This window comes from Portunus trituberculatus, chromosome 35, assembly GCF_017591435.1.
Source record: "Portunus trituberculatus isolate SZX2019 chromosome 35, ASM1759143v1, whole genome shotgun sequence".
Taxonomy (NCBI): domain Eukaryota; kingdom Metazoa; phylum Arthropoda; class Malacostraca; order Decapoda; family Portunidae; genus Portunus; species Portunus trituberculatus.
The window spans coordinates 11,505,926-11,532,891 of record NC_059289.1 but is presented as its reverse complement, the minus strand read 5'-3'; the positions used below and the strand labels follow the sequence as shown (position 1 = coordinate 11,532,891).

The 26,966-nt window shown below is 44.9% G+C and overlaps 1 protein-coding gene across 6 annotated transcripts in view; it reads left to right on the top strand.

Annotated features, from left to right (window-relative positions):
* Positions 1–26,966, top strand: part of LOC123513007 (serine/arginine repetitive matrix protein 2-like) — a 163,852-nt gene that overhangs the window by 58,557 nt on the left and 78,329 nt on the right. For all 6 annotated transcript variants that reach the window (XM_045269807.1, XM_045269808.1, XM_045269812.1 and 3 more), the window contains exons 2-4: positions 1,772–1,911; positions 2,258–2,441; positions 5,309–10,395. In XM_045269807.1, the coding sequence (XP_045125742.1) occupies positions 1,772–1,911; positions 2,258–2,441; positions 5,309–10,395 (5,411 nt within the window). The remainder of the gene's footprint in view (positions 1–1,771; positions 1,912–2,257; positions 2,442–5,308; positions 10,396–26,966) is intronic.

The following is a 26,966-nucleotide window of genomic DNA, read 5'->3' as shown; positions in this document are numbered from 1 at the left end:
AAGTGCGTTATACCTAACAAAACAAAAGAGAAAAAAAATGAAAAAAAATAATTGCCTGGACACTACGCGTACACTGCAACGCAATCAAAACTTACATCCCCAAAGAGAGAGAGAGAGAGAGAGAGAGAGAGAGAGAGAGAGAGAGAGAGAGAGAGAGAGAGACTTCCTTTAAAGTAGCTCGGAATTTTATTAAAGAAAAGTTTCGGACATAAATTTACAAGCGAGGGAGGCACGAGGCAAGTTTGTGCTGGAATAAAAAAAAAAAAATGTGGAGCTGCAGCGGGAGCGAGAGTATTACATTAATGCGTGTAATTGTGATTCATGAAAGTCCAAGGGCGATGCGAAATATTCATTGTTATGCCATTATGTCAGACCGTTATAGTCATATGCACGAAATAGTACTGTATTTACAAGAAAAGTGAGAGAGAGAGAGAGAGAGAGAGAGAGAGAGAGTCAGTCTTGGGATTGAGTGTGTAACCTTGTGAAATTTATTACATTCATTGGAAACATGACTCTCTCTCTCTCTCTCTCTCTCTCTCTGTGGGAATCAGATCACACACTCACACACACACACACACACACACACACACACACACACACACACACACACACACGGGAAGCAGAAATGACGTACGCTGGAATCAAAACGTAGGAATAAACGAAGCAAATGAAATACGTAATTCTTATCGTCATTATGGAGACATTTCATTATACGTGACCGAACTTAACCCTGAATGTGGATGTTGATAAGATAATTCCTGTTGGCCGTTTGATAAGAGATAAGAAATTAACCACAGTACTTCCTCTGAAACCCGAATGAATATTGTGTTTTCTGTGCAGTGAATTCCTGAAAAGAAAAGAACACTTCCTTGTTTCCATTCCTGATTCTTTTTAGATTTCTCTTATCAAGCTTAACTCCTTCAGTACTGAGACGCTTTTTTGCTGTTAGTTTTAGGTACGACTAGACGATTTTATTTACATTAGGAATGGTCTATGAAGGTCAAAAGATTAATAGCCACAGTCTTTACTATTTCGATCCCCGCATAAGTACCTGAAGCTGTATAAAATCGACAAATAATAAGCAGAATAAATATGAAGACGCATTATGGTACTGAAGGGGTTAATGTATATTGCAAGATTTTGTGTGGTGCATATATGTAAAATAAGGAAAGAAATTCTACATGCGTATTCACTTTGCATAATTATGAGCTTAATATTATAAGCAATCTATCTTACTTATTTTTTCACTATACATTTGAATATTCGTTAAATCAATACATATATGAATACAATATATAAAAACCATTATTATTATTCATTGCCAATTTAATCGCCTCAATTTCTCTTCGTCCCTTTGCGGTGAACATCATGTGAGAAATGCCTACGTATTGGCAGACCAATATCAGATTCGCTCCTTATCAATAGCGGTATCAGTTGCCCAAGGTTGTATAATGTGTCCAGGCTGTGTGACTGTGGTAGGGGGGTATGTACATGTGGGCGTGGACATGTCCTTTCATCACCCAGTGTTAATTTTGTATAGCACCAGCAATAATAATAATAATAATAATAATAATAATAATAATAATAACAATAATAATAATGAGAGTAAAGATAATAAGTTGATTATCACGCATATCATTTAAGCAAAGGCAATTTCATTAATCTTTCTTTGATAATAATAATAATAATAATAATAATAATAATAATAATAATAATGACGTGAGCAGCGGTAAGGCACACGCATTAATGAACGCCTTCCTTCCTCCCACAGAGGCGGCCAAGAGAGCCATGATGGAATTCTGTGTGCACAACTTATCGAGCGACACAGATTCTGATGCCTCCACCTCCTCCACCACCTCCTCCACCTCCTCCTCTGACGACGATTGCGAAGCTGATGGACGATCCTACCAGGTAAGATGACAGTGAATGTGGTGGTGATAATGAAGTGAAGTCGTTTAAATTCTGTTATATTAATTCGTATCATATTTAACTCGCATCATGTGTAAGATTTATGTCACTATGTTGTGTGTTACAGTTTTTACATAATGCCAATGAACGTGTCTGGCCAATAAGCTAACTGTAACTGTGTAGAGAAGCTTCGGCAAGGCAACGAAGGATATTTTAGTCCACCTTAACAGTCTTCAGTGCGCATCGTTTTCTCTAATGCCGCGTAAGGAGAACTTAGGAAATCAAGACACGCGCCCTATTTGCATTTCTCATTTCTTTATCGCCGCTTTTGGTGGCTCCCCTCCACCAGGTAACAGCCCCAGGGGAGATTGGACTTGCCACAATAGAGGAGGACGCGGAAGAGGACTCAGGCGCAGAGAGTTCAGGCCACTGGATGTTCTCTGCAGACAACACCGATACGGACTCAGTGATTCACGTTCCCGCTGCCCTCACGCCCGCCCCCGTGGAGTCCCCTCGCCGCCACCCACCAGAAGGTAAGGCCGTTGTCTTCCTCACACCTGAAGCTCCTTGCAAAAAGTTATTGTGGTGAAAGAAAATGAAAGCAGGAAGTTGTTGCTCTTAAACCTGAATGTGACGGGAAGACTGTTCTATTTATTTCCAACACCAATCATGATATATATATATATATATATATATATATATATATATATATATATATATATATATATATATATATATATATATATATATATATATATGTGTGTGTGTGTGTGTGTGTGTGTGTGTGTGTGTGTGTGTGTATAATGATGTTGATGATAATAGTAATAATAACGGTAATGATAGAAATAATAAGAATGATAGTAATAATAATGATAATAATAACAGTAATAATAACAATAACAATGGTAACAACAATAATATCTGCCAGAAGTTGGTTGCAACACTGTTACGCAGCATTCTGTAAAAAAAAAAAAAAAAAAAATAAAGTAAAAATAAGTTAAAGTAAAAAAAAAAGTTTCAGCGCTTACGAAATATCTAGTTAAGAGTTGCCAGCGACGTGCAGCGCCACCAACACCAATAAAAACAACAACAGTACCGGCAGCAGCAGCAGCAGCAGGAGGAGGAGGCAGGGCAGACGCAGTGCGACATGCCTAATGCAGCCGCCGCCCCTCACAGGCCGACGCGCCGCTGTCTACCCCTCTAACAGCAACAACAACAACGCGGTGCTAAGAGGCCCTTGATTACTGAGTCTCGCTGCGCTAAACTCTCTTCCCTGCTATACGTGATCTGCCTTGCGTCCGTCTCCAAGGAGGACAGCTGGGCCTCTGTTCGGGCCGGCTGTGTTGTGTGCTCCTCGGTGAAGACTAATATGGTGTGTGTGTGTGTGTGTGTGTTTGTGTGTGTGTTTGTGCTATAGATAGACCTAAGTAGACATGTGGTGGAAAACAAACAAACAAACGCGCGTGGACACACACACACACACACACACACACACACACACACACACACACACACACACACACACACACACACACTTGACTTGCCACAACTAAAAACAAACACACGCTCCAAAAAACTTGAGCAATATCATCCTGTAGTTTGCCTCGTATCCTCACCACTTGAAATCAAGAGAGACCAGAACACACACACACATACACACACACACACACACACACACACACACACACACACACACACACACACACACACACACACACACACACACACGTACACAAGCACCAGACTCAGAGGTTTGTTTTTGCCTTAAACCGCAAGGAGAAGAGGTACGCCGGGGTTCTTGAGGCCTTTCTATACCTGAGCGTAAGAATAAAGTAAACAATGAAGGATTTATAGACGCATGACACTTACCATCTATTGGAAAAGTTGGGATAAAAGAGTTAGCAGAGAACAGAAAGGAGATATTATGGAAGTAATCCCCTCAGTACCATTACGAGTTTCCATACTCATTTTTTTTACTACTTGGTGATTATATACAGCTTCAGAAACTTATGTGGGTGATAAGAATTTTGAAGACTGTGGCCATTAATCTTTTGACCTCCACAGACCCTTCCTGATGCAAATAAAATCGTCTAATCGTACCTGAAAATAAAGATAAAAATCCGTTTCAGTGTAGAATAGGTTAAGATGTGAGAGTAAAAGGGAATAGGAACAATGGAAGGAAGAGGCATGTGCAGAAGGGAACGCCGAAGAGGGAGAGGGAATAAATGATGACAAGGGGAGGGAAGAGGGAATGAAGGGTTGCGAGGCGTGCAGTTTAGAACCCTGCAGGACACTCACCGTACCTGCGAGAGGGAAAAAGAAAAAAACAAAAAAAAACTTTCACGTGGAGCAAGTTAATGGTCGAGTAGTGTGTGTGTGTGTGTGTGTGTGTGTGTGTGTGTGTGTGTGTGTGCGAATATAGCTTATGACGGTAATAAAAGAGAACAGTTATTACAAAAGTGCCGTTAATCTCATGACGAAAAACCACACACACACACACACACACACACACACACACACACACACACACACACACACACACACACACATGTTGGTACGTATGAAAGTTCTGCTAAGAAAGGTTGGTAGTCGTGATCGTAGTACACGTGTGGTGGTGTGAGTTAGCCGTGGCTGTGGCGAGGGAATGACGCGGTGTTTCTGGGTACCAACACCACTTCGAGCGTCGGAACTTGGGTCCAGGTGTCCCTGTGTTGCTTTTCCGGCCGCCACCTGCTGGTTAAGTCTCTTCAGTTTGGTTTCAGCAGCACTCCTTCTTATCGGTTTATTCTATTTTGTTTGCATTAATTTTCTACATATTTACATAAGCATTACAATTAATAATTTCATGCGGCCAAATTTTAAACGTATAAACACAACACACACACACACACACACACACACACACACACACACACACACACACATGATACAAGATCGGCGCTAAGTCTCTGAACTCCAGCTGCGAATCCCGTCCTCCCTCTCGTTGGTGGCTTCCGCAGCCACACAAAGGCCGGTTCCGACTTGCTCCAGCGTCCACTTTTTCTTAGCTTCGTGGCGCCCGGTAGCATGGGAACCAGTTAGTCTATTACTCAAGACGTATTACACGCTTTTCAAAACTGTCTGCGTATGCTCTCTTGCTAGCCTCTTATGGATTAATAAGTCTTTCTGACGAAATGACTCTTCCTAGTCTACATTCATTATCTTAGGCTGGTGCTGTTGGGGTTAGTTTGCAATACCATAGTTTACCTGGAGCTTACCTTATACTGTCCCGTTTTCTATTGAGCGTCCCGCGTGGGAACTTGTACGTACAGTGAGGTGCTGCTTTGGCGGCTCCCAGCGTCCCCCCGGCTTAACAGCCATTGTCCTGCGGCATAACAGCGTGCTTCTTTTTTTGTTTCAGACGGAGAGAGCACAGCCAGCGATGAGACCCTTGTGGTAGAGGACGACGAGGAGGACGAGAAGGGCGTGTGTGGTGGGGACGGTGAGGGGCGGGGCGGGCGGCAGGAAGCGGGCGTGACGGTTGGTAATAGTCTCGCCAGGACCCCCGCCACCACCCCGGCCGCCGGCGGTCATTACGACTCTTCCGCCTCTGAGGATGAACACAGCAGTCAAGGAGCAGAGCGGCCGGCGGGCGGCAGTTCCCTGAGGGTGGTGCATCGAAGGAGACGTAAACCAGGCGACGGGCGGCCAGCGGGCAGTGGGGCGTCCCTGCAACAAACTAACATGCTCGGCTCTTCACACTCTACCAGGATTTTCGAGAAACATGTTGAAGATGTGTTTGACTTTGAAAGTCTGGAGAGCTGCGAGAGTGTGTCTGGTGGGAGTGAGGCAAGCTCTCCCGGCCACCTTGGGAGTCTCTCGGGGCTGGAGGAGCCTGACGCAGTGTTCAACATGTCTGCCACATCGCAGCCCTTTGCTGACGCTTCTCCTATAGTGAGGGATGAAGCCACGAGGATCACCACTGCAGAAGTGTCATCTGAAATAAGTGGTGAACTTGAAGGCAATGAGGGGAGCAGCGCGCCTTCCCAGTTACTCAGCGAGGAAGCCAGAAATCTCTCCCTGGCCTCCACTCCCAGCGGAACACCTGCAGGGAGACACGGGGAGGAGATTGAAGGTGACCTGAATAACGTGATCAGCAACTCTGACACGGACTTAGTGTTGCACTCTACAAACAGCGACAGTTCCCAGCCACACGAGAGCTCCTCAGGTCCGCAGAGCATGGACATGTTTGGCCTGCCAGTGCGATGGACGCCTGGACATGATCCCCGCCACGCAGCAGCTGACACAGACACAGCGATAAGAAACAGCGACACAACAAACATCGAGGCTGAGAAAACCAGCGTGATGCAAATGAGGTCAAACAGTGATACAGAAACTTTCGCTAATACAACAGCACGTCCTAGTAATTCTTCCAGCAACCTTGCACACCATTCGGAAGGACGGAGCACTGACATAGCTGCGTCACATGAAGTTGATCTCCCACCACTACCAGATGGGGGCCAAGCTGTCTCCACTGATGATGTGCAGGTGGGGAGCGCGGTGGAGACGATGGTGGCGTGCGAGGCCCAGCAACAGGAGGCGGTGAGTGCCGCAGCCTTCACTCCTTACACTACTGGTGAAAACAGTAGTGAAGCCCGTCACTGTCACTCGTCTCACGGCCCTGCACACCACCACCACATCAGTTTGGCGCCGCTTCCCCAACAGAGCGAAGGTGAGACACTTCTGCTCCCTCCGTCGTGTGCCGCGAACCAAGATGCCAATGAAGACGACATGAGGGACGCTCTACTGCCTCCATTACCCCAGGGAAACACAGCCACCAAGAGGGCTGTGAGAGGTGTTGTCTCTGAACAGGTGACTCCTGAGGCGCCTGACACCAAACCAGCTGACATACATTCCTCCAGGGAAGCCGGATACATCTCCTCCAGTCTTAAGTCTCAGCCGTCCCAAACAGTAACCTTTGGAACTGACCTTCCATCCGGAGATAGTGACACAGACACTGACAATACAGACGGTGACTACGACGAGGAGGATCACTTCGCAGCCGAACTCAGCCTCCGCATCTCCAGCATGCCTGCCGCCTCAGCAACAAAAGTTAAATCATTCAGGAGTTCGGACATTCTGAATCTAATTGGTCTTGAAAGAGGCGGGGCGGGGCCTCGAGAAGTTGGAGGGGTCTCGGATGACGTCTCCCCGCCGGCCAGTCAGGCGGGCAGCTCACCCGAGGTGCCAGATTCACTGAGGTCCAGTGAAGGTCGCAGTGCCACACGCTCTGTGGAGACGCTCAGTGAGGACAGTGGACTTGGTGACCGTGACGTGCGACTCACTCCTTCCTCACCCCTCGCGCCCATTTCTGAGGCTGTCCCAAGCCAGGCTCCTACACCATCCGACGCCCCTGTCAGTTCCCGTCCCAGACGTCAGGACGTTCGTCAAGCACGCATCGCTCGAGCACGCTCCCTTGGTGATCTGCGCAGCTACTCTGATTCTGACAGTGAGGAGGAAGAAGGTGCCATGTACAGGTGGCCGCCACACCCAGCCGCCCACCAACTGAATGAAGGTATGAACGGCAGTTCTTTCAGCTACAGAACGCAACAGCGCCCTTACAAACCAAGCTACACAAATTATCTTCAGCAGCAGCAACAACAGAGGTGCGGAGTCGACACAACCTCCCGCTTTCCTCCTCGGCCACTTCCGTTTTCTGGCTCAGAGGGAAGCGATGAAGAACTCAGGTCACGTTTCACGAACCACAGAGTCACTTCCCCAGGACACTCAAAACCTCGTAGACATAAAAGTTTTCACGAGGCGTCCAGGCAAGATTCCACCTGCTGGCCCGCCGCAGAAGTAGGTAAAGGAACTTGGGCGACACCACACGGAGCTCCTCGCCACGGGAGACGGCGCCCGCAGCCCATCAGCGTGGATCTGGCTGAGCAGTTCCTCAGTCAAGAGGGCCTGAAATCTCCCCAACGTAAACAAACGGTCGAGAACCCTTACGGTGCTGCGGGTGAGGGTCGTGGAGAGGAATGGAGGATGCAGCATCCGCCCTCTCTTCCGGGCACTGGAGGCGTGGCCTATCAGGCGGCCCGCGCCGCACCAACCAATCAGAAGCCACCTTGTGAGGCGAGTACCAACGGTGTGTGTGTGGGCTCTGTAGGGTCAGGGAGCGAGCAGTGTCCGCCAGCATCTTCTCTGACGCAGGAGTTGACGGTGCTCCGCGCCTGGCCCGCCGCCCAGGCCGCCCCGTCACTCCTCGCCACGCCGTCCCGCCCGGCCCCCGCCCCGCCCAGCACCCAACCCCCAGTCTCTGCTCCACTCCCTCACCAATATAGCTCTACGCCCGCACAGTTGCCCAATGAGTGCCAGCCTGTACACACGGGGCGGAGGAGCAGCAGCCCAACTCATGACCCGCCCGGCACCACTGACACTGAGTTGCGTGCCGCGAGTGATCTTAACGAACAGTGCCTGCCGAGAGGGACTGGTGTCAGCCCCGCCACACCTGACGGTGTAACCACAGAGATGGCGGAGGGGGCGATGAGGGTGCACACCAAGACTTATGGTTCGCATGGGGAGGTGGAGGTGTATCTCGCGAAATGTGACAACGGGTGTCGTCCTCCCAACACTTCCCCGGTCCTCACTCCCAGGGGCGGTGCCGAACACAGACCAGGGTCGAGAGGCGTCACTTTCTCACCCTCAGTGAAAGAAATAAACTGGCGTGAGAGTTACTATGAGGCTGAGCCAGAGGGTGAGGGTTCAGGGAGCGACGTGAGGAAGGTTTTGGTGGTGACGTCAGAGAGCCCAACCCCTCAACGTGTGGACCTCACCCCCTCCCCACCTCCCTCTCATGTGCCCACGATCCATTCACAGGATGAAAACAACACACCTGAGAGCAGCCCTGCTCCAACCTGTGGCCTCCCACATGACAGTGATAAGAGTAACGGCCGTGTATTACAGGCACCCGCTGGGTCTTCCTCTGACGCAGAGATGAGCGAGGACAAGTCACCTAAAGTTCAGACGCCACTATGGCAGAGATTTAAACTGCCTAAAATTTCTTCACCAAAGTCCCCGCGGCCTAAAATTCCTCCCAAGCCACAGTCGCTTTCCTCACGCTCATCAGACACGGAAAGCTCTAAATTGTCAAGCCCTGGCATGGACAGCAGCTCCTCCACGCCATCCTCGCCCGACACAAAGGTCAAGAAGGCACCTTCCAGCCCGAGGTTCTTCTCGTGGGGCAGCAAGCGGGAAAAGAAAGTGCGGGTGCTTCCTCCCCGGCCTTTAGTCTCCCCTCCACCACCCCCGGCTCAAGTGAATGCCGGGCAGAGGGGGGAGGTGACAGGGGATCAGGGTGGGGTTAAAGGTGAACCGGATCCTGCCACAGCAGTGTCTCCCGCGGCGCTGCCCCGCGAGGACAGAGCTGGTGTTTCAGACAACAGTAGTGAGCCTGTGAGGCAGGAAGCAAAACGTGTGTCGGCTCCCGCCCGCGAGGAGCGAGTGACCAGGTCTCCTGTAAGGCTCGTGAGCGCTGACAAGCTTCTCATCACCGATAGTGATGGCTTGAGTCACGGGTCGGGCAGGAGCCCTTTGACCTCGGCCACGTCTGGTGAAGACAGCTCAGACGCCGGCCAGCAGCACAGTCCTCGCTCTGCCCTATCCAAACCGCCTCTCCCTCCGCACTTGCAGCGTCCTAACCAGCAGGTGTTCCACAAGGCTCGGCTCCTCAGTGCCCGCCGTCAGTACTTCTCACAGGAGCGACAGGTGTCAGCTCCTGAGCGTTCCTCTCCGCCCAAGGAGCTCCCGCCTCCTCTCCAAGCACACAAGCCACGTGAGACACCACAGCACATCGTCGCCTCCCGATACAATTCTACTTTTGACGCCTCCAGCAATCTGAAGGAGAGGTTCGAAAGGTTCTCTGCCAGTGCCCGAGCGGAACGTGAACGACTTGCCCGGAGCACGCCTGACCTGAGTGTAATCGAGGCGAGTGTGCGCCGGCAAGGGCCACGTATTGATCTCTGGAGCCAGAGTGAGCGGCAGCAGCAGCAGGCTGAGTCCCACCCCGCTAGTCCAGCCTCGGCCAGTGATGGTGACGCAGCACGCCCCGATCTCGCCCACCGCGGGGCCTCCAGCACCCACCAGAAGGCCAGGGCAGCTATCCACGAGCGCTACAAGAACCGGGCGCAGCGCATTCACGCTCGTGCCCGCAGTCAGAACTCGGGCGTATTAGAGACCGACTTGGACACTGGAGCGTCTCGGGAAGTGCTCACGCTACGAGAGACCAACTTGGACGACCTGTACAGGGATCTGCAGCACCTCCTGGAGAGTATCCCGCCCGTCGGCGCAGCCCCTCCACAGGCAGACAAAGCCCGTGCTAAGTCTCTGCTGGACCTGGAGGCCACCGCCACCATGGAGGCCCAGCTGGATACCCCAGCCCGCCCACCCGATACCCGTGCCAAGAGCATGGAGTTCCTTCTCGACGACGGAAACAAGGCCTCCATTCAGGTGAGTGTTTCCTATTGACCATTATTCAATGACCTATTTTCCTATTTTAGCCGTCCTACATTAACTCTGCCTTCACATTGCATCAAACGTATACACAACAATTCTTTTTCTCTAAAACTCCCTGCACACATACTCCTTCCCATTGCTATTTTATCCCCCCACAGCTCCTTCATCTCTCCTCTCTATTCTCCCTCGTCCCTGCAACTGGATTTATACCTTTGCCCACCACCACCTGACCTTTATTCAAGGTAATTAATGTCACGAAATTACTCAACCCTTCCCTTTGCGGGGCCCTCCTTTCTCCCTCCGTCCCTGTCTCCCTCCCTGCTGCATCAGATCAGTGAATGCAATCAACATTTCTAAAAACAAAAAAAAAAAAAAAGACGTGAAAAAGAGAGCTGCAAAACAGTTAACTTATGATCGTGAAGGCTCCAGAAAGACGATGATGTAGAGAGAGTTGTGGTGCTGTGCGTGTAAGAAAAAGAGGTGCCGTGGTTTGCTGTGTGTGTGCTCAGTGTGGCTTCCTGAACACATTCACTCATTCATTGGTGATGGTGATGGCTTCGAGGCACTACAACGGTCGGTGTATACTGAATACAGACTACTGCTGTGAGTCACGGGTGAGAGGGAAGAGGCGTAGGGGTGAAGTTCCTACGCTGAGTGAAAGAAAGCTACGCTCATAGTGGCTGGAGAGTACTCCGGAGTAAATGTATCCATGAGAGAGAGAGAGAGAGAGAGAGAGAGAGTAGATGGATAAACATACATATTCCAAGACGGTGCAATAGGAAGGAAGGATGAGCTACACGACACGTTGCATGTCCTCGCCACCAAGGTCACGTCACGCTGTACCTGAGTCACCCTCCCTTCACCCCGCTAACTGTCTTCATCCTTTCCTCTGCCTCCTCGTCAACCTCTCATACCCACTCACCTTCCCTTCACTTCCTTTACCCCATTCATCTCCCCTTTCCTCACCTTTACGTTCCCTTCCTTGACCAGTCAGCGCATCTTTCCTTCTCTACTTTTTCTCTCTTACTTTCCCATATCATCTTATGTATTTCTTCACCTCTTCATCCTTTCCATCCTTTCCACTACTTCTCTTTAATTTATTCATTCTTTTCTTAGTTTTTTTTTTATTCTTTTTACTGCCTTTCATTAATTTTTTTCAATCTTCACCATTCCTTATCTTCATTAAAATCACTCACATTCTCTTTCTTCCCTTACACACACGCCCTTAGCCTTAAATCTTCCTTTTATTCACCTATCATCATATCTTCCCATATTCCTTCGTCCCTATTTTCCTTCCCAGACTCTTATTCACATTCCTCCATCACCCCCTTGTACACACTAACCGTTCGACACCCAAACATCTTTCTATTCACTTCCGCTGAACACCTGTCAGAAAACTTTTACCTCAATAGATCGAAGTTTGCCGGGTGGGGACGTGAAGCCGAAAGCGAGGTGGGAGGCGGGGATGTTTTTTAGAAAGGTATAACGACGCTTGTGGGTTGAGGGATAGGCTGTGGGTGTGGTGAAAACAAACATAAGGAAGGAAAGGGAGTGTAGAACGAACTAGGGAGTGGATATATGAATACTTCTTCGGGCAAATGAGGTGAATGAGGTTGTGGCAACGAACTTAATCACTTGTTTTGTCTGTCACGCTGGTGGCGGCGGGCGGCTCCCAGTCCTTCTCACACCACCAGGACGGCAATTGTCATGCTGCTAAATCCATCCCCTCACGTTCACGGCAGCACGAAGCCACGACACACGGGCACGTATTCACCCGGCCACCGAACCACGTAAACCGCAACCCAGAGAGAGAGAGAGAGAGAGAGAGAGAGACCAATATATCACACGATACCACAACCAGACAGGCAAAGGAGGAGATAGACAAGAGAGACTTCCCAAAGAACCACCGTCTGTTTCCCTTTCTTTGTTAGTAAACGGTGTGTGTGTGTGTGTGTGTGTGTGTGTATGTGTGTGTATGGTAGATGAAGTTTAGGTGGGCGTGTGTGTAGGTAATTGATAATGATGCAGGCGATGATATTAGTGATAATGACAAAGGTGGAAGTATGTAAAGTGGAATGTTGGCGGAAGTGTTAGAGTAGTGGAGGCGGCAGCGGTGGTGGAGGTGGAGTGTGAGGAAAGTTAAGTGTAGAGAGAGAGAGAGAGAGAGAGAGAGAGAGAGAGAGTCACGGTGGGACACTGGAAGAGAAAAAAAAAGAAAGAGTGAAAGAGAACAAAAGAAAAGTGCTTAAATAAAAATAACTGACTCAAAAAAAAATATGAGAAACAAAGAATAATGAAAAAAAAAAAAAAAACGTTTAATACTTCCCTTCCTGCATTAATTTTTTGCAGACACGTTAATAACTTCAATTTTTAAGCCCAAGAGATTTGAGAGTAAAGCACTGACACACACACACACACACACACACACACACACACACACACACACAGTGATAGGGAGAGGGAAAGGAAGCAACAGTAAGGAGGGAAAGGGGAGGAGAAAGGAAGGGCAGGGTTAGGGGACTAGTGGGTTAGAAGGGGGGATGTGAAGGGAGGGTTTTAAAGGGGATGTGCAGGGAGGAAGTCTGTCCCGCCCACTCTGTCTGTGTTTGTCTGTCCATCTGTGTGTCTGTTGGCTTGTCTCTGTGTGTCTGTGTATCTCATTTTGGCGTTTTTTCTTATATGTGTGCCGTGTTCTCTTCAGAATGTTTGCATGTTCGCTCTCTCTCTCTCTCTCTCTCTCTCTCTCTCTCTCTCTCTCTCTCTCTCTCTCTGTTTCTTTCCGTTATAATCAGCCGTTTCATTTCCCTTATTAGTCAAGTTCCATTTGTCCACAAGCAAAAGAAAATATCAACAAGAAAATAGTAATTCTGATTTTAAATTTGTAACGATACGAACTTTTAATGAACAATTTTTAGACATTTTCTGTAACATAGAAAGTTGTGACGTTTCCTCGTGGCTGAGCGAAATATTCTGAAATAGAACACGCCTCTCAGGTTAGCTTCTGACCTAATGGACGTAATTATATGAGAAAGACGCTTCCTGGTGGAATGCTCAAAGTGACAAAACGTTGCAGGAGAAAGTTAAATCGACACGTTTTCTGAAACTCGTGGTTCTGTACAAACGTTTGGCAGGCACATGCTCCTTTGCAAGCGTTGGTCTGCATTAGTGTTGGTGAAATATACTGTTAGTGAAATATATCACTTGGTGATGTTAACTGTGGTCTGTAGTGGCATAGGTGGTGGTAGTGGTTCTTTGTGGAGTAGTAATATTAGTGAAACGTTTGTGGTGAAGTAACGTTAAGGTAACATCTGTGGAATAGCTGTATTTAAGTTTACGTTTGTGGAGAAATCATCCCTGGGCAACGTTCGTGAAATAATGGTTTTAAAGGAACGTTTGTGTATTAGTGATTATTTTAAGACAGTGTTTGTGAAAGCTCAAAAAGAAAAAAAAAAAAAAAATAGAGGGGAACTTCTTTATCGTGTCTAAGAAAAAGTAATGACATGGAATTGCTGCACGACTTCCTTCAAGCTTCCGTTTCTCCCGCTCTCTCCCTCCTGCCCCTTGATTAGTGACCCCGGCTGACCTCAATTTGTGGGTCGCAGAGGTTACGGCTCCTGCAGCACAAAGTCTATCACATTTTCGCTGTGGTGTGTAGAGAAGGAAAAAAAAATGAGGAAAAGAGAAGTTGGATTGTAAAAGTTTCGTGATTGAGAAACGAGTTGCTTTTGTTTTGTTTGAGTTTGATGATGATGATGAAAAGGATGATAATGATAACAATAATAATGATAATAATAATAATAATAATAATAATAATAATAATAATAATAATAATAATAACAACAACAACAACAGTAACAAAAGAAACAACGACAAGGGAATGAATGACATGCATGTTTGTGATATGAATAAAAAAAAAAAGACGACAAAGAAAACCATCCAATCACACTTAAACATAATCACACACACACACACACACACACACACACACACACACACACACACTGAATATCCAAACCTAGCAGAGGGAGGGAGATAGAAAGACAACAACAACAATAATAACAATACCATCAAAAGCAACAGTAAAAATGACAAACTGCTTACGTATCTATTTGTCTTTCTACCAACATAACTCACCTTCCCAATCGCAGCGTCCCTGAAGGAGTATCTAGCATGTAAGGGCCAGAAGGATAAGCCTAGCTAGTCCTTGCCGCCGCTGGTACTGCCCGGGATGAGGAGAGGATGGATGGGGAGGGGGGAGGGGTGGACTAGACTTAAAGGCGGGTTGAGGAAAGCGAATACTATATCGATTGTCTTCTGAGTTCACCCCTCTCTAAGACCTAGTGAGAGAGAGAGAGAGAGAGAGAGAGAGAGAGAGAGAGAGGTGGTTATATGAGGAGTTAGGAGAACCGGAAGGAGGGGGAGGACAGACTGATGAGGAAGGAGTTGAGTGGCGGAGGAGGAAGAAGAGAGGGAGGGAAAGAAGAGAGAGAGCAGGAAGCGTAGACGCTGGAGATAAACATCGATACTAAGGGGGAAACGGAAACAGATAAGAGAGAGAGAGAGAGAGAGAGAGAGAGAGAGAGAGAGAGTGTGTGTGTGTGTTTCCTGATGGGGGAATTACCTTATAGTGGCTTTTTTTTCCGTCATTTGCCAACAAGGCGTTAAATGTTACAGCCTTGTGAGAAATGTTTCGTGTTTGTTTATTCTCGTTGTTTGCCAGAGAGAAACACTGCCTCGCCTCCTAGCGGTGCCTAACATGTCTTTCTGGAATGTAATAATGTCCAAAACAGTAAAGAAGTCATGGTCTCGTAAAGCTAAGGAGAGGAATGTATAAGTAACCGAAGTGCAGCTGTGTAACGCTATTATAGGCGTTGCTTTTATCAGTCATTCTTATCTTGATCATATGTTCAATTGATGACAGTACAAGTATATAGCTATTAACATTTCAAAAAGACAAAAAACAAGAAGAAAACACTAATAAAAACATCCTAATTACATATAATTGATGCTAATACAGTTATCATTACTGTTATCATTACAGTGACAGTGACAGCGACGTAAAAAACAATTATATTTCTAATAGCAGAATGAAAAACGTAAAGTAACACCTAAATTGCATCGGTGTGACGACGCTATTACAGTCATTATCACGAGCTATTATCATCATATGCGAGGCAATCATGAGAAAAACGCTTGACAATACTGGCTCAAGGTAGATGAAGGTATAGTGCCTCTGTGTTACCTGTACAAGGCATTAGAAAAAGGTATTATAATTAGCATCACTATCTATCGCCATTACATACACACATGGTATTATAATCAGCATCACTATCTATCGCCATTACAACCGCGGCAGTGACTGGAGAACGTAAGGTGAAATTAACTTCTTTTGTGATATTTGTGCAAGACGCGTGTGAGAAGTCTTGATGAAATTGCTTCGAGAGTAAAACGTTAACTTGCGCGTGTGAGAGAACCGTGACGCCACCACTGTCTCTCTCTGTGTCTTCTTTCCCCAACCAAGGTTTATCTTCCCCACCCTCCACGCCTCCCCAGGGCCTGTCAATCTCGTAACTTCCCCTGTGGTCTAATTCTCCTCTCCTCCTCTTCCTTCCTTCCATCTCTCAGGTCAGCCCATCCGCCTCCTTCCCTCTTTCGGGTCTGTCTTTTGCTCAAGGGCAAATGAAAAGTTTCTTCATAAACTAAACAGGTTACGCCTTTCCGCTTCGCTGTCTATCTCCTGTGCTACGAGAATCCCAGTGGAAAATGTGAAAAGTAAATGTTACAGCGGTGCGTATAAATGTAGTGTTTGTGATTTATCATTGTATTAACCCCTTCAGTACTGGGACATAATTTTACCTTGTGATATATGTATGATTAGACGATTTTTATTTACATTAGGAAGGGTCTATGGACGTCAGAAGATTAATGGTCACAGTCTTTACTATTTTAATCGCCACATAAGTTTCTGAAGCTGTATAAAATCACCAAATAGTGAGCAGAATGAATATGGAAACGTGTCATGCATGGTACTGAAAGGGTTAAAGTAACTGGTATTAATTTTGATGCTTCTTTATATATAAAAAAAAAACTATTACTTTTTTCGTCTGCCTTCTTGTCCTTTCTTCTTTTCTTTCACTTCCTCATTTTTTTTTTCCTCAATGCTTCTCTTTTTGCCATTATTCGTTATCTTTCCTCTTTTTCTTGTTCTTGTTCTTATTCTTGATTTTGTTTTCATTTTCCTCCACCTCTTCTTTCTCCCCACCTTCTTCTCTTACGTATATTATCAAAAGTAACACCAACACCAGCACCACCACCACTATCCCTTGTTGTGCAGCACTCATTAACATTTTCGACTTTTCCTCCCCCAGTCTGAATCCTGGTGATGACTTGTGTTGCATAATGTAGCGGAACTCTCTCTCTCTCTCTCTCTCTCTCTCTCTCTCTCTCTCTCTCTCTCTCTGGTCCTCCCTCTGTCACTGTTATTGTTCCTAATGACACTCTTCCTTGTTATGTATCTGATCTCTCTCTCTCTCTCTCTCTCTCTCTCTCTCTCTCTCTCTCTCTCTCTCTCTTAACTCCTTTATGGCAGGCAGCTTCTCACATTTTCTCATAATCCACCACCACCTCCACTACTACCACCACCCTAACCATTACCTTCCATTTGTCGATGAATGAGGTTAGCAAGACAACCCACTCACCCACATCACCTCTTCCCATCTCATTCCCCAAGACACGCCTTTCCCTTCCACTCTCATATCCATGTACCCGTCCTTTTCTTTCCCTTCTTTCCATTTTCCACTCTATCCGCTCTTTCTCCTCTTTCCCCCTCTCCCGTTCAAGGGGCAGAGAGGAAACTGTCGTGGCGTGAAGGGGAACTGTCCTTGTGGAGTGTGCTCGCGTGGCCTAGTTACTGATGTGCTATGTGGGGCGCGGCGGCGGTGGCAGCAGTGCCGGTGGAAGTGCAGAGAGGAAGGGGACGTACATACAGTAGAATGATGGAGGGACGTTGGTAGAAAGTCCGTGGCGTTTTATTCTGACTACTTTGAAGACTCTTTGGTGGAAATTACTAAGATTTTCAAGTGTTTTCGTGATTCTCTTAGCAGTTCACGAAGGATTCAGCACCATTATTTGAGAAAATAATGAACCAGAGAACAAAGCATGCAATAACAGAAGCTGTAATATTTGTGGTAAGAGTAATGGTCCTGGTTGTGTCTGTATGTTCGTAGGGAGAAGGGGGACGCTGTATGTTTAAATAGGAGCGTTGGAAGGGGTAGGGTATAGAAGTGGTGTTGATAATGGTGGTGTTGGTCTCCTTGGTATAGAAATGGAGAGAAAGAGGCACCTGGCATGATAGGAGATTGTTGGAGCAGTTCATCAACAACATGGGCGTGGTGTGGTGGATGGGTGAGAGAATGTGATGTGTGGTGCTGGATATACTTAACCCCTTTAATACTGGGACACATTTTTTTACCTTGAGTTTGTGTACGAGTAGATCATTTCATTGACATTAGGAAGGGTCTCTGGGTTTCAAAAGATTAATGGCCAAAGTCTTCATTATTTGAATCCCCCACATAAGTTTTTAAAGTTGTATAAAGTCACCAAATAGTAAGTGAAATTAATATGGAAACGCGTCATGGTGCTCAAGGGGTTAAGTTTGTGACTAATGAACAGAAAAAAAAATGATGACTGTGTGGAAGAGTGAGGAATGCTCTGTGTTGTTCCTGTGCTGAAGTGGATGCAGTGGAATGTTTTGCTTTCAGAAGGTGGACATTACGTGAGAAAGGGGAAAGGATGGAAGGGAAGGTAGTAGCAGCTTACGATCCAGCATCAATTACTAGTTACATCTTATCACATAGGAGCTAACGTGCCCGGTTCTGTTTGCCGTTCTTTTGTGTTCTTTTGTGTGGGCACAGGAAGGGGCGGTGGGGAGCAGGCGGCGACTAAAAGGCCACGCTTCAAGCTACCGTGTGACTGTTTACTGGGGTTGATGTGCGGCGGGTGAGGACGCGTCTTTTTGCTTCACAATGTTTACCCTTCTCTTTCCTCTCCTTCCCACGCCTCCCGTCCCTCCCTCTCACAATGTGCTCTTCCTCTTATTCCTTCTCCTTTACCCTCCCGCGCCTACTGTCCCAGCTTCCTCTCTCCCTTTCTCTCTCTTCCCACGACAATAAGGGCGAGTTCGGCATCTGCCAATTTAGTCTCATGAACGTCATAAAAGAAACAAACATACAGTGATTTACGAGTACTTAATGCTTATTACGAGAGATCAATTAGACATTTAGTTCAGCAATAACTTGAACATTTATCTCTTCTTTACAATGGTTTTAGATGGTGTGTGTGTGTGTGTGTGTGTGTGTGTGTGTGTGTGTGTGTGTGTGTGTGTGTGTGTGTGTGTGTGTGTGTCTTCCCTCAGAGGACTCGAGGGAATGGTAGATATAGTAGGGAAGGAAGAGGAAAGGAAGGATAAAGAGGGGTGTGAGTAAGAAAGGGGAAGATATGAAGGGAAGGAATGGTGAAAATGTTATGTGCACCAGAATCTTAGGAACTCTGGAATGCTAGGAGTGTAGAAGAGAGAGAATATAGAGTAAGAATAAAGGAGGAGGAGAGGTGAATATATTGGAGGGGATTGTGAATTCGCGTGATGTGACCTTGTTATCAATAAATCGAGATGGTGGGGGAAGGGAGAGGGAAGGACTACCCGAGATTTCTTTTATTATCATTCCTATATCCTCTCCATTTTCTCCTTATCCTCTTCCTTCTCTTCTCTTTTTCTTCCTCCTCCTGCTCCTCCTCCTCCTCCTCTTCTTCCTCTTCATCCCACTTTGCTGCTTCAGAAAGAACATTACGTACATCCTTTGTAATTGGAAGTCGTGTTCTTCTTCCTTCCTTCCTTTCTTTTCTCTCTCTCTCTCTCTCTCTCTCTCTCTCTCTCTCTCTCTCTCTCTCTCTGTCTCTGTGTGTGTGTTCGTTTTCATTTCTATACATTTAAGTGTATGTGTGTGTGTGTTTTGTCCTTTCGTGACCTTGGCAGTTGTTTCACTTTACCTGATTCTCTCTCTCTCTCTCTCTCTCTCTCTCTCTCTCTCTCTCTCTCTCTCTTTCTCATATTTTCCCCTTTTCTTTGTTTAGTGCGTGTTTCTTCACCATTTTTTAGAGTTCTGCATTTTTCACTCCTTTAACATATCTAATCTCTTTCTTGTTTTATCCTTTCATGAGTTTTCTTACTAATTCGCTTTATTTCCTTCTTTATAATCTCTCTCTCTCTCTCTCTCTCTCTCTCTCTCTCTCTCTCTCTCTCTCTCTCTCTCTCTCGCTCTAGCGGCACTCCTTTCCTCTCATTCCACCTCCCTTCCTCTCCCCTGTCTCGCGTCCCGGAAATCTGACAGCCTTTTAGGAAAAGAAAACTCAAATACCAAAGTCGCGAGATGGACCAGGAAGCCACAGAACAGCCGGGATTTGTAGCATATAAGGGATTTTTTAAGCTCTCTTTCTTTTCCAATTTTTTTTTTTATATATTTCTTGCATCATCTCATTATCTTTCTCCCGGCTGGTGTGTGTTGGGTTTGTTTTTTGTAGCATTTTCACATCTTGCGTGTGTCTAAATAGGTTGTAATGAGAGAGAGAGAGAGAGAGAGAGAGAGAGAGAGAGAGGAATGTTGATATAGTACCTCCTTCATAGTATATTTTCGCTCTCTCTTTTCATACGTTTTATTCTGGAATTATGTATAGAGAGAGAGAGAGAGAGAGAGAGAGAGAGAGAGAGAGAGAGAGAGAGAGAGAGAGAGAGGGGGAGGGAAGGGGAGAGAGTGTTTGTCTATTTAAGAACATAACTTACACACATAAGAAAAAGAAAGAGTTACCTCAGAACGCCTCAGGTATACATGATTTCAAAACAACGGTGCTTCACAATCTAGCTATAGCAACAGATAACATGAATTCGTACGTTCCTCCCTGCCTCGGTGACTCGTGTGCTTGAACTTATGAAGCCTCACGACTGCCCTCAGGCTACGCGAGTCCACCAGTGGCTTCTGGCGCGGGGGAAGTGACACATAAACACCATCATTCCCACAAAACTCTTACGTCATTGAGTTGCGTCGGTCATTCGCATCACCCACGCCCAAAGCTCTGTTCATGTGAGGTTCCAAAGCTCTGTTCATGTGAGGTTCCAAAGCTCTGATCATATTGAAGTTACAAAGCTCTGATCATATTGAAGTTCTAAAGCTCTGATTATGTTGAAGTTCCAAAGCTCTGTTCATATTAAAGTTCTAAAGCTCTGATCATATTGAGGTTCTAAAGCTCTGATGATATAGAAGTTTTAAACCTCTTTTCATATTGAAGTTCCAAAGCTCTGTTCATATTGAAAGTTCTAAAGCTCTGATTATATTGAAGTTACAAAGCTCTGTTCATATTCAAGTTCTAAATCTCTGATCATATTGAAGTTTCAAAGCTCTGTTCATATTGAAGTTTTAAAGCTCTGATGATATAGAAATTTTAAAGCTTTGAAGTTTCAAAGCTTTGATCATATTGACGTTCCAAATATATTCTTCTAATACTTTTTCCCTCATAAATATTCAATAAAACAAGAAAATAATTCCACCAATGATAAATTCTACTGATCTAATATAATATAAGATGGTCTAATGTGTAATGGAAATATATTAAGGGACGGTTAGAAAGTGTAATGTTTGTTTCAGAAATTTACTGTGGGGAAATTTATACGTTCTCTTATGATCTCCGTGAATTGATGGGAAATTTATACGTTCCTTTATGATCTCCGTGAATTGGAGCTAAAATGATCATCTTTAAACAGTCAAGCAACGTGATAATCTTGTTTTGCAGTGATTTGTAATTTTGAACGGTAAAAAAAAAGACGTGAGCGAAAGGAGGGGAGACTTTTTGGCGTGCTGGCAGTGTTTTGAGCGCCACGTCACGCCACTGCCGCCACCACAGCGCCACCGCTACCTTTGAGCCAACCTTTTGATGAAACGCTTCACTCATTGATTCACATAATTCTTGATGCAAAATTCATTTTTTTTAGGATAAAGAAAATATTATATGATTACCTCGTGTGTGTGTGTGTGTGTGTGTGTGTGTGTGTGTGTGTGTGTGTGTGTGTGTGTGTCTGTGTCTGTGTCTGTGTCTGTGTGTGTGCTCGAACATCAATTTTTCCATTTATAATATAGAAATGTCTAAACTTTGTATACAAATTTCAACAGAGAAAAGCGAGGTGGTGTAAATTTGATCAATCTTAATAGTTTTCTTGTTTATATTAACATTTTCATCAGTGATACTTTTGTTCTTTCTTGTTTTTCAGTGTTGATGTTAATATTTCTAGAAAGTTGTGGAGAACAAACAAGGTCAAATGAATTAGCTCTTTCACAACTGTCGTACATTATCATTGGTGTTAATATTAATGCTGTTTTCACTTTTCGTGTTGTTGTTGCTGTTACACCTGTGTTCTACCTGCGCTTGCGTGAGATCCAGACACAGACACAAGAAAATGATCGGCGCGGGAAATCACTGTTCAATGTAAAATTATTTGCACGAGACGCCAACTTAAACTGCCTCTGAAAATTACAGTGTCTGGAGGGGAGGGAGGCACGGCTGGGAGGGACGATGGTGGGGCGGTGGGAGTGTGGTGAGGGAGAGTGAGTGGATGAGTCATGGTTAGTGGGTGGGTTGGTGGCCTTAGAGTGAACAAGAAGAAGAAGAAGAAGACGAACGGAGATAAAGGGAGGACGAGACGAAGGAGGAAGAGAGTACAATAACAAGGAAAGGAGAGGGAAGAATAATAAGAAGGAAGGCGACTAGAAATAAGAGAGAGATGGGAGGGAGAAGGAACAACATTTAGAAGAGGACGTAGGGACAAGGAGGTCGCGGGACAGATAAAAGGGTGGATGGGTATAAAATAAGTAGAGGAGGACAAGTGGGTATGTACTTTAGCTGGTGGATGGGTGAGTGAGTAGTACTAATGGGTAGGTATGTAAGTTGGTGGGTAAGTTAAGTGGGAGGTTGAGAGGAGCGTCTAGACTCGCACATTCACTTTAATCTTATCGGATAATGAAAATTCTAAGAGGAAAGCAATAAGATGCTGCGTTTTCTCATCATCGATGTTTTGCTCTGTTAGCAGAGGAGGGTAGGTGGATGGTGGTGGTGGTGGTGGTGGTGGTGGTGGTGGTGGTGGTGGTGTTAGAGCAGGAAGGAGGCAAGTCGGAGACGGGTTTATTTTGGCGGTATCTGGTGGTATAATTTTCCAATAAGAAGATGGAGAGAGAGAGAGAGAGAGAGAGAGAGAGAGAGAGAGAGAGAGAGAGAGAGAGAGAGAGAGAGAGAGAAACTAATTTAAGAGAAGTTGTCAGGAAGTTAGAAAAGTTACTCGGGAATAAGGAAAGGAGTCGATTTGTAGAATATGAAGGATCTAACTGAGACGCAAAAAAGTGAAGCAAATCAGAATTCCTGCAGCAACACCAAAAAAAAAAAAAAAAATACTACTACATGTACCACTACAAGTACTACTATTACTACTACTACTACTACTACTACTACTACTACTACTGCTGCTGCTGCTGCTGCTGCCACTGCTGCTGCTGCTACTACTACTACTACTACTACTACTACTACTACTACTACTGCTGCTGCTGTTGCTGCTGCTGCTGCTATTTTCAATATCGCCGCTGCTGCTGATAGGGATGATAATGATAATACAATAATAATAATAATAATAATAATAATAATAATAATAATAATAATAGTAATAATAAGAGGAATGACAACAAGACCTAGAATAACAATAACATTCAACAAAATCATCAGAAAGCAAGAGAATCTAAAACTGATATAAACGATCCAGCTCTCTATGAAACCAAACTTAAATATCTAAACACAACAACAATAACATCAACAACAACAACAACAAAGAAAACCATGAGAAAAATTACACAAATAAATTACAGACATAAAAATTCAAAGGAAGAAAGAAGAAGAGGGTAACATGGCATGAGTCACGAATGAAACAGGACACAATGAGATAATGAGTTGCAAGATGAAGGTTTAAGTATGAAGACACATGAGGAAGGTATGCTGTAGACGGAGGAGGAGGAGAAGCAGGAGGAAGGGGTAGTGATAATTAGTTCCAACATAGAGCTTTAAATATGGAGACACATGAGTGATGAGGAAAAATAACAGGAGGAGGAGGAGGAGGAGGTTTGTGTGAGAGGAGATACAGTCATGGAAGACGATGCTCATGTTACTTCTCACCCTCACTAACACCCTCTCACTCTTCCCGCCCACTCATCCTCCCTCACCTTCCCTGTCCAGTCACTCCAGGTTGCATCGACCACCACGTGAGTGATGCAATAACCGTTAATGTCACTTAAGGGTCATATTCAAAAACACCTCCTCTCACCACGACAATTTTTTAAGGCCAGAAAGACGACTAGCCCGGTTTTCAAGACAGTTTCTCCTTATGGTAAACTAGAGATCTTACCAATCCATCATCACAACCATACAAATACTCTTCAAAAAATGGATATCATCAACTAGATCCCTTGGAAAGCAGTGATGGGGAGAGAGCTAAGCGTTTCAGAATACATGTCTAAGTAGTATTAACCCCTTCGGTAACATGAGTATTCGTTATAATTAGACGATTTTATTCATATTAGGAAGGATCTATGGCGGTGAGAAGATTAACCCCTTCGATACGGGGACACATTTTTTACCTTGAGATTTGTGTACGAATAGACTATTTCATTGGCATTAGGAAGGGTCTAGGGAGGTCAGTAGATTAATGGCAACAGTTTTCACTATTTCAATGCCTACATAAGTTTCTGAAGGTGTGTAAATTGACCAAATAGTAACCAGAATGAATATAGAAATGCGTCATGGTATTTAAAGGGTTAATAGCTAGAGTCTTCACTGTTTTAATTCCCACACAAGTTTCTGAAGCTGTAGAAAATCACCAAATAGTAAGCAGAATAAACATTAAAACGTGTCATGGTACTGAAGGGGTTAACTGCAAATATAGCCTTCAGTTGATCTGGACGTGAAGTTTATTCCAAGCAATCAGCCTTTCGCACTTCCCCTTTCTGAGGTAAAACGATAAAAAAAGACATGTTTACTTCAATGAAATTACATTTTTTTTTTTCTCCTCCTTTAAGTGAATTCATCCGGAGAAAGCTGTGTAATTAGGGTAAGTGGATCCTTTCCCAAAACACTTCCACATTACTTCACGTGTATAGAAGAGCATTGCGTAAATATTCCCTCGTAACTCCAATGATTAATTAGAGGTTTTAATCTCTTATCTTGAATTCCAAAGAGGGTTCCACTGCCTCGGCGCATTCAGAAAACCTTTACATCTTTTCAAACATCTCTCAAATACTTCACATTCATTGAAAAATCTTCTTTTGCATGTTTTTCCTTTTCATTTCAAGTCACAAACGAAGCGAGAGAAACCGTTTCTTTTATCACCCCGTAAATTTGTTTAAACGGTAACAAAGTCAATCGCCTGAAACTCCGATACAAGATAAAAAATTAAGGTTCCTTTAGTATTCGTTCTCTCGCTGTCCTGCAAAAAAACACACACACACACACACACACACACACACACACACATGCCACATTCATGCATAACATTTCCAACAAAATGCTGCAGTACAAATACACACACACACACACACACACACACACACACACACAGTATATTCCATTCATACATAGCATCACCAGAATGACACAGGTACGCCACCATCACCACCCCAGTCACCCCACCACCACTAGAAGCACACCTCAAGTCAGGAAGCGTGGGTTGAGGTGCACCGGCAGAGGGAGGGAGTGCGAGAAGCCGTACAAACCAGCTGTTTCATATCGATCATGGCATTTCCTCACTTCTCACACCCGGTCAGTTTTCAAGATCAGCGAACCTTCCTGCCTGGAGTGGAGTGGTGGGGGAGGGGAGGGTCGTGAGGTGTTCGCCGATCGGGATACTGATTGTGACGCGGGACTTGTAGGGACTTGTAAGGCGCGTCAGAGTCAGATTTCTCCTCCGTTGAATAACTTTACGCTTTCTCATTTAATGGTCGTCTTCCTTACGGTTGACCTAACTTGCTTCAGCCTTATTTAGTCAAACTTAACCCATTCTGTACTGGGACGCATTTTTATCATGAGATTTGTATACAATTTAGACGATTTGGAGGTCAGAAGATTAATAGCCATTCTTTACTATTTTAATCCACCACATGAGTTTCTGAATCTTTATAAAATCATGCTACTGAAGAGGTTAATTAATATATTTTATCCTTATATACCATTAACTTAACGTGATTAAGCTTACTATAACTTTAATCTTCCTTCCTTGCTATGAACTTAACTCAATTTGACCTTCATTAATGTAACTTAGCGTAGTTTTATCTTTCTTACGACTGAGTTGATTTGATATAACGTTACTGAATCTAATTACATATAACTTTTCTCTTTCATCCCCATGTTTTTTTTTTTTTTTCATCTATTTACCATTTTTTACTCAGCTAACCTCATTTAACCTAACCTGGTATAGCCAAACCTATTTCTGTCTTCCTTATTAAGTCTAGATACAGATTTGTTAAAACATTCTATCAAAACATCATGACTTTTCTCCTTTAAATTGCACCTTCCTTGCATTTTGAAGTTAGTGTGTGTGTGTGTAGCTACGAAGTCGAGAGGGAAAGTTCGAAGCATTCCAGTGAGGGATTCGAACGACGGTGGTCAAACAAGATTCTTTTCATCCGAACTCCCTGAGAGGACCCGCGGCCAGTCAGTCCAGTTAGGCTACTTATGCAGGCCGCTGGTGGTAACTTTGCCCCTCTCCTCCTCTCTTTCCCTCTCTCTCTCCCTCATTCTCTACCGTAAGATACAGATACAGTCTCTGTTCCTGTTACCCATCTCTCTCTCTCTCTCTCTCTCTCTCTAAGACTGATAAATAAGCAGAAATGATATAAAAAATAGACCATGATGCAAATAATAAACAAAATTAATAGTAACGTAACAAAATCTACTAATTAGCTCTCTCTCTCTCTCTCTCTCTCTCTCTCTCTCTCTCTCTCTCTCTCTCTCTATCTATGTCATCAATCTATCACCTGTCACAGTTTCCTTGGACACTAATCGCTTCCTTCTCCTCGAATCACGATCACCAATACTTTGCTGTTTGCTTTCCATTCCCTTGCCGTGCGGTGCGGTGAAGCCATTAAGGGAATGCTGTCACTTGAGGAAATATTTCGTCTTTTTCCATCGTTCTCATGACTCGCTGCTCTATTCTTAACTCGAGAGGGAAGGAGAATGTAAAAGAAAGTAAAAGAAAGATTGCATGACGTCTCCAGGTCTTGTTACGTTAGTTAATAATATAATATAGTTTGTCGTGTGTGTGTGTGTGTGTGTGTGTGTGTGTGTGTGTGTGTGTGTGTGTGTGTGTGAATGTCATGGTTTTAGGTTTGTTTATGTTATTAGGTGTTCACAGAGAGAGAGAGAGAGAGAGAGAGAGAGAGAGAGAGAGAGAGAGAGAGAGAGAGACTATAAAGCAAAACAGCAAAACAGAA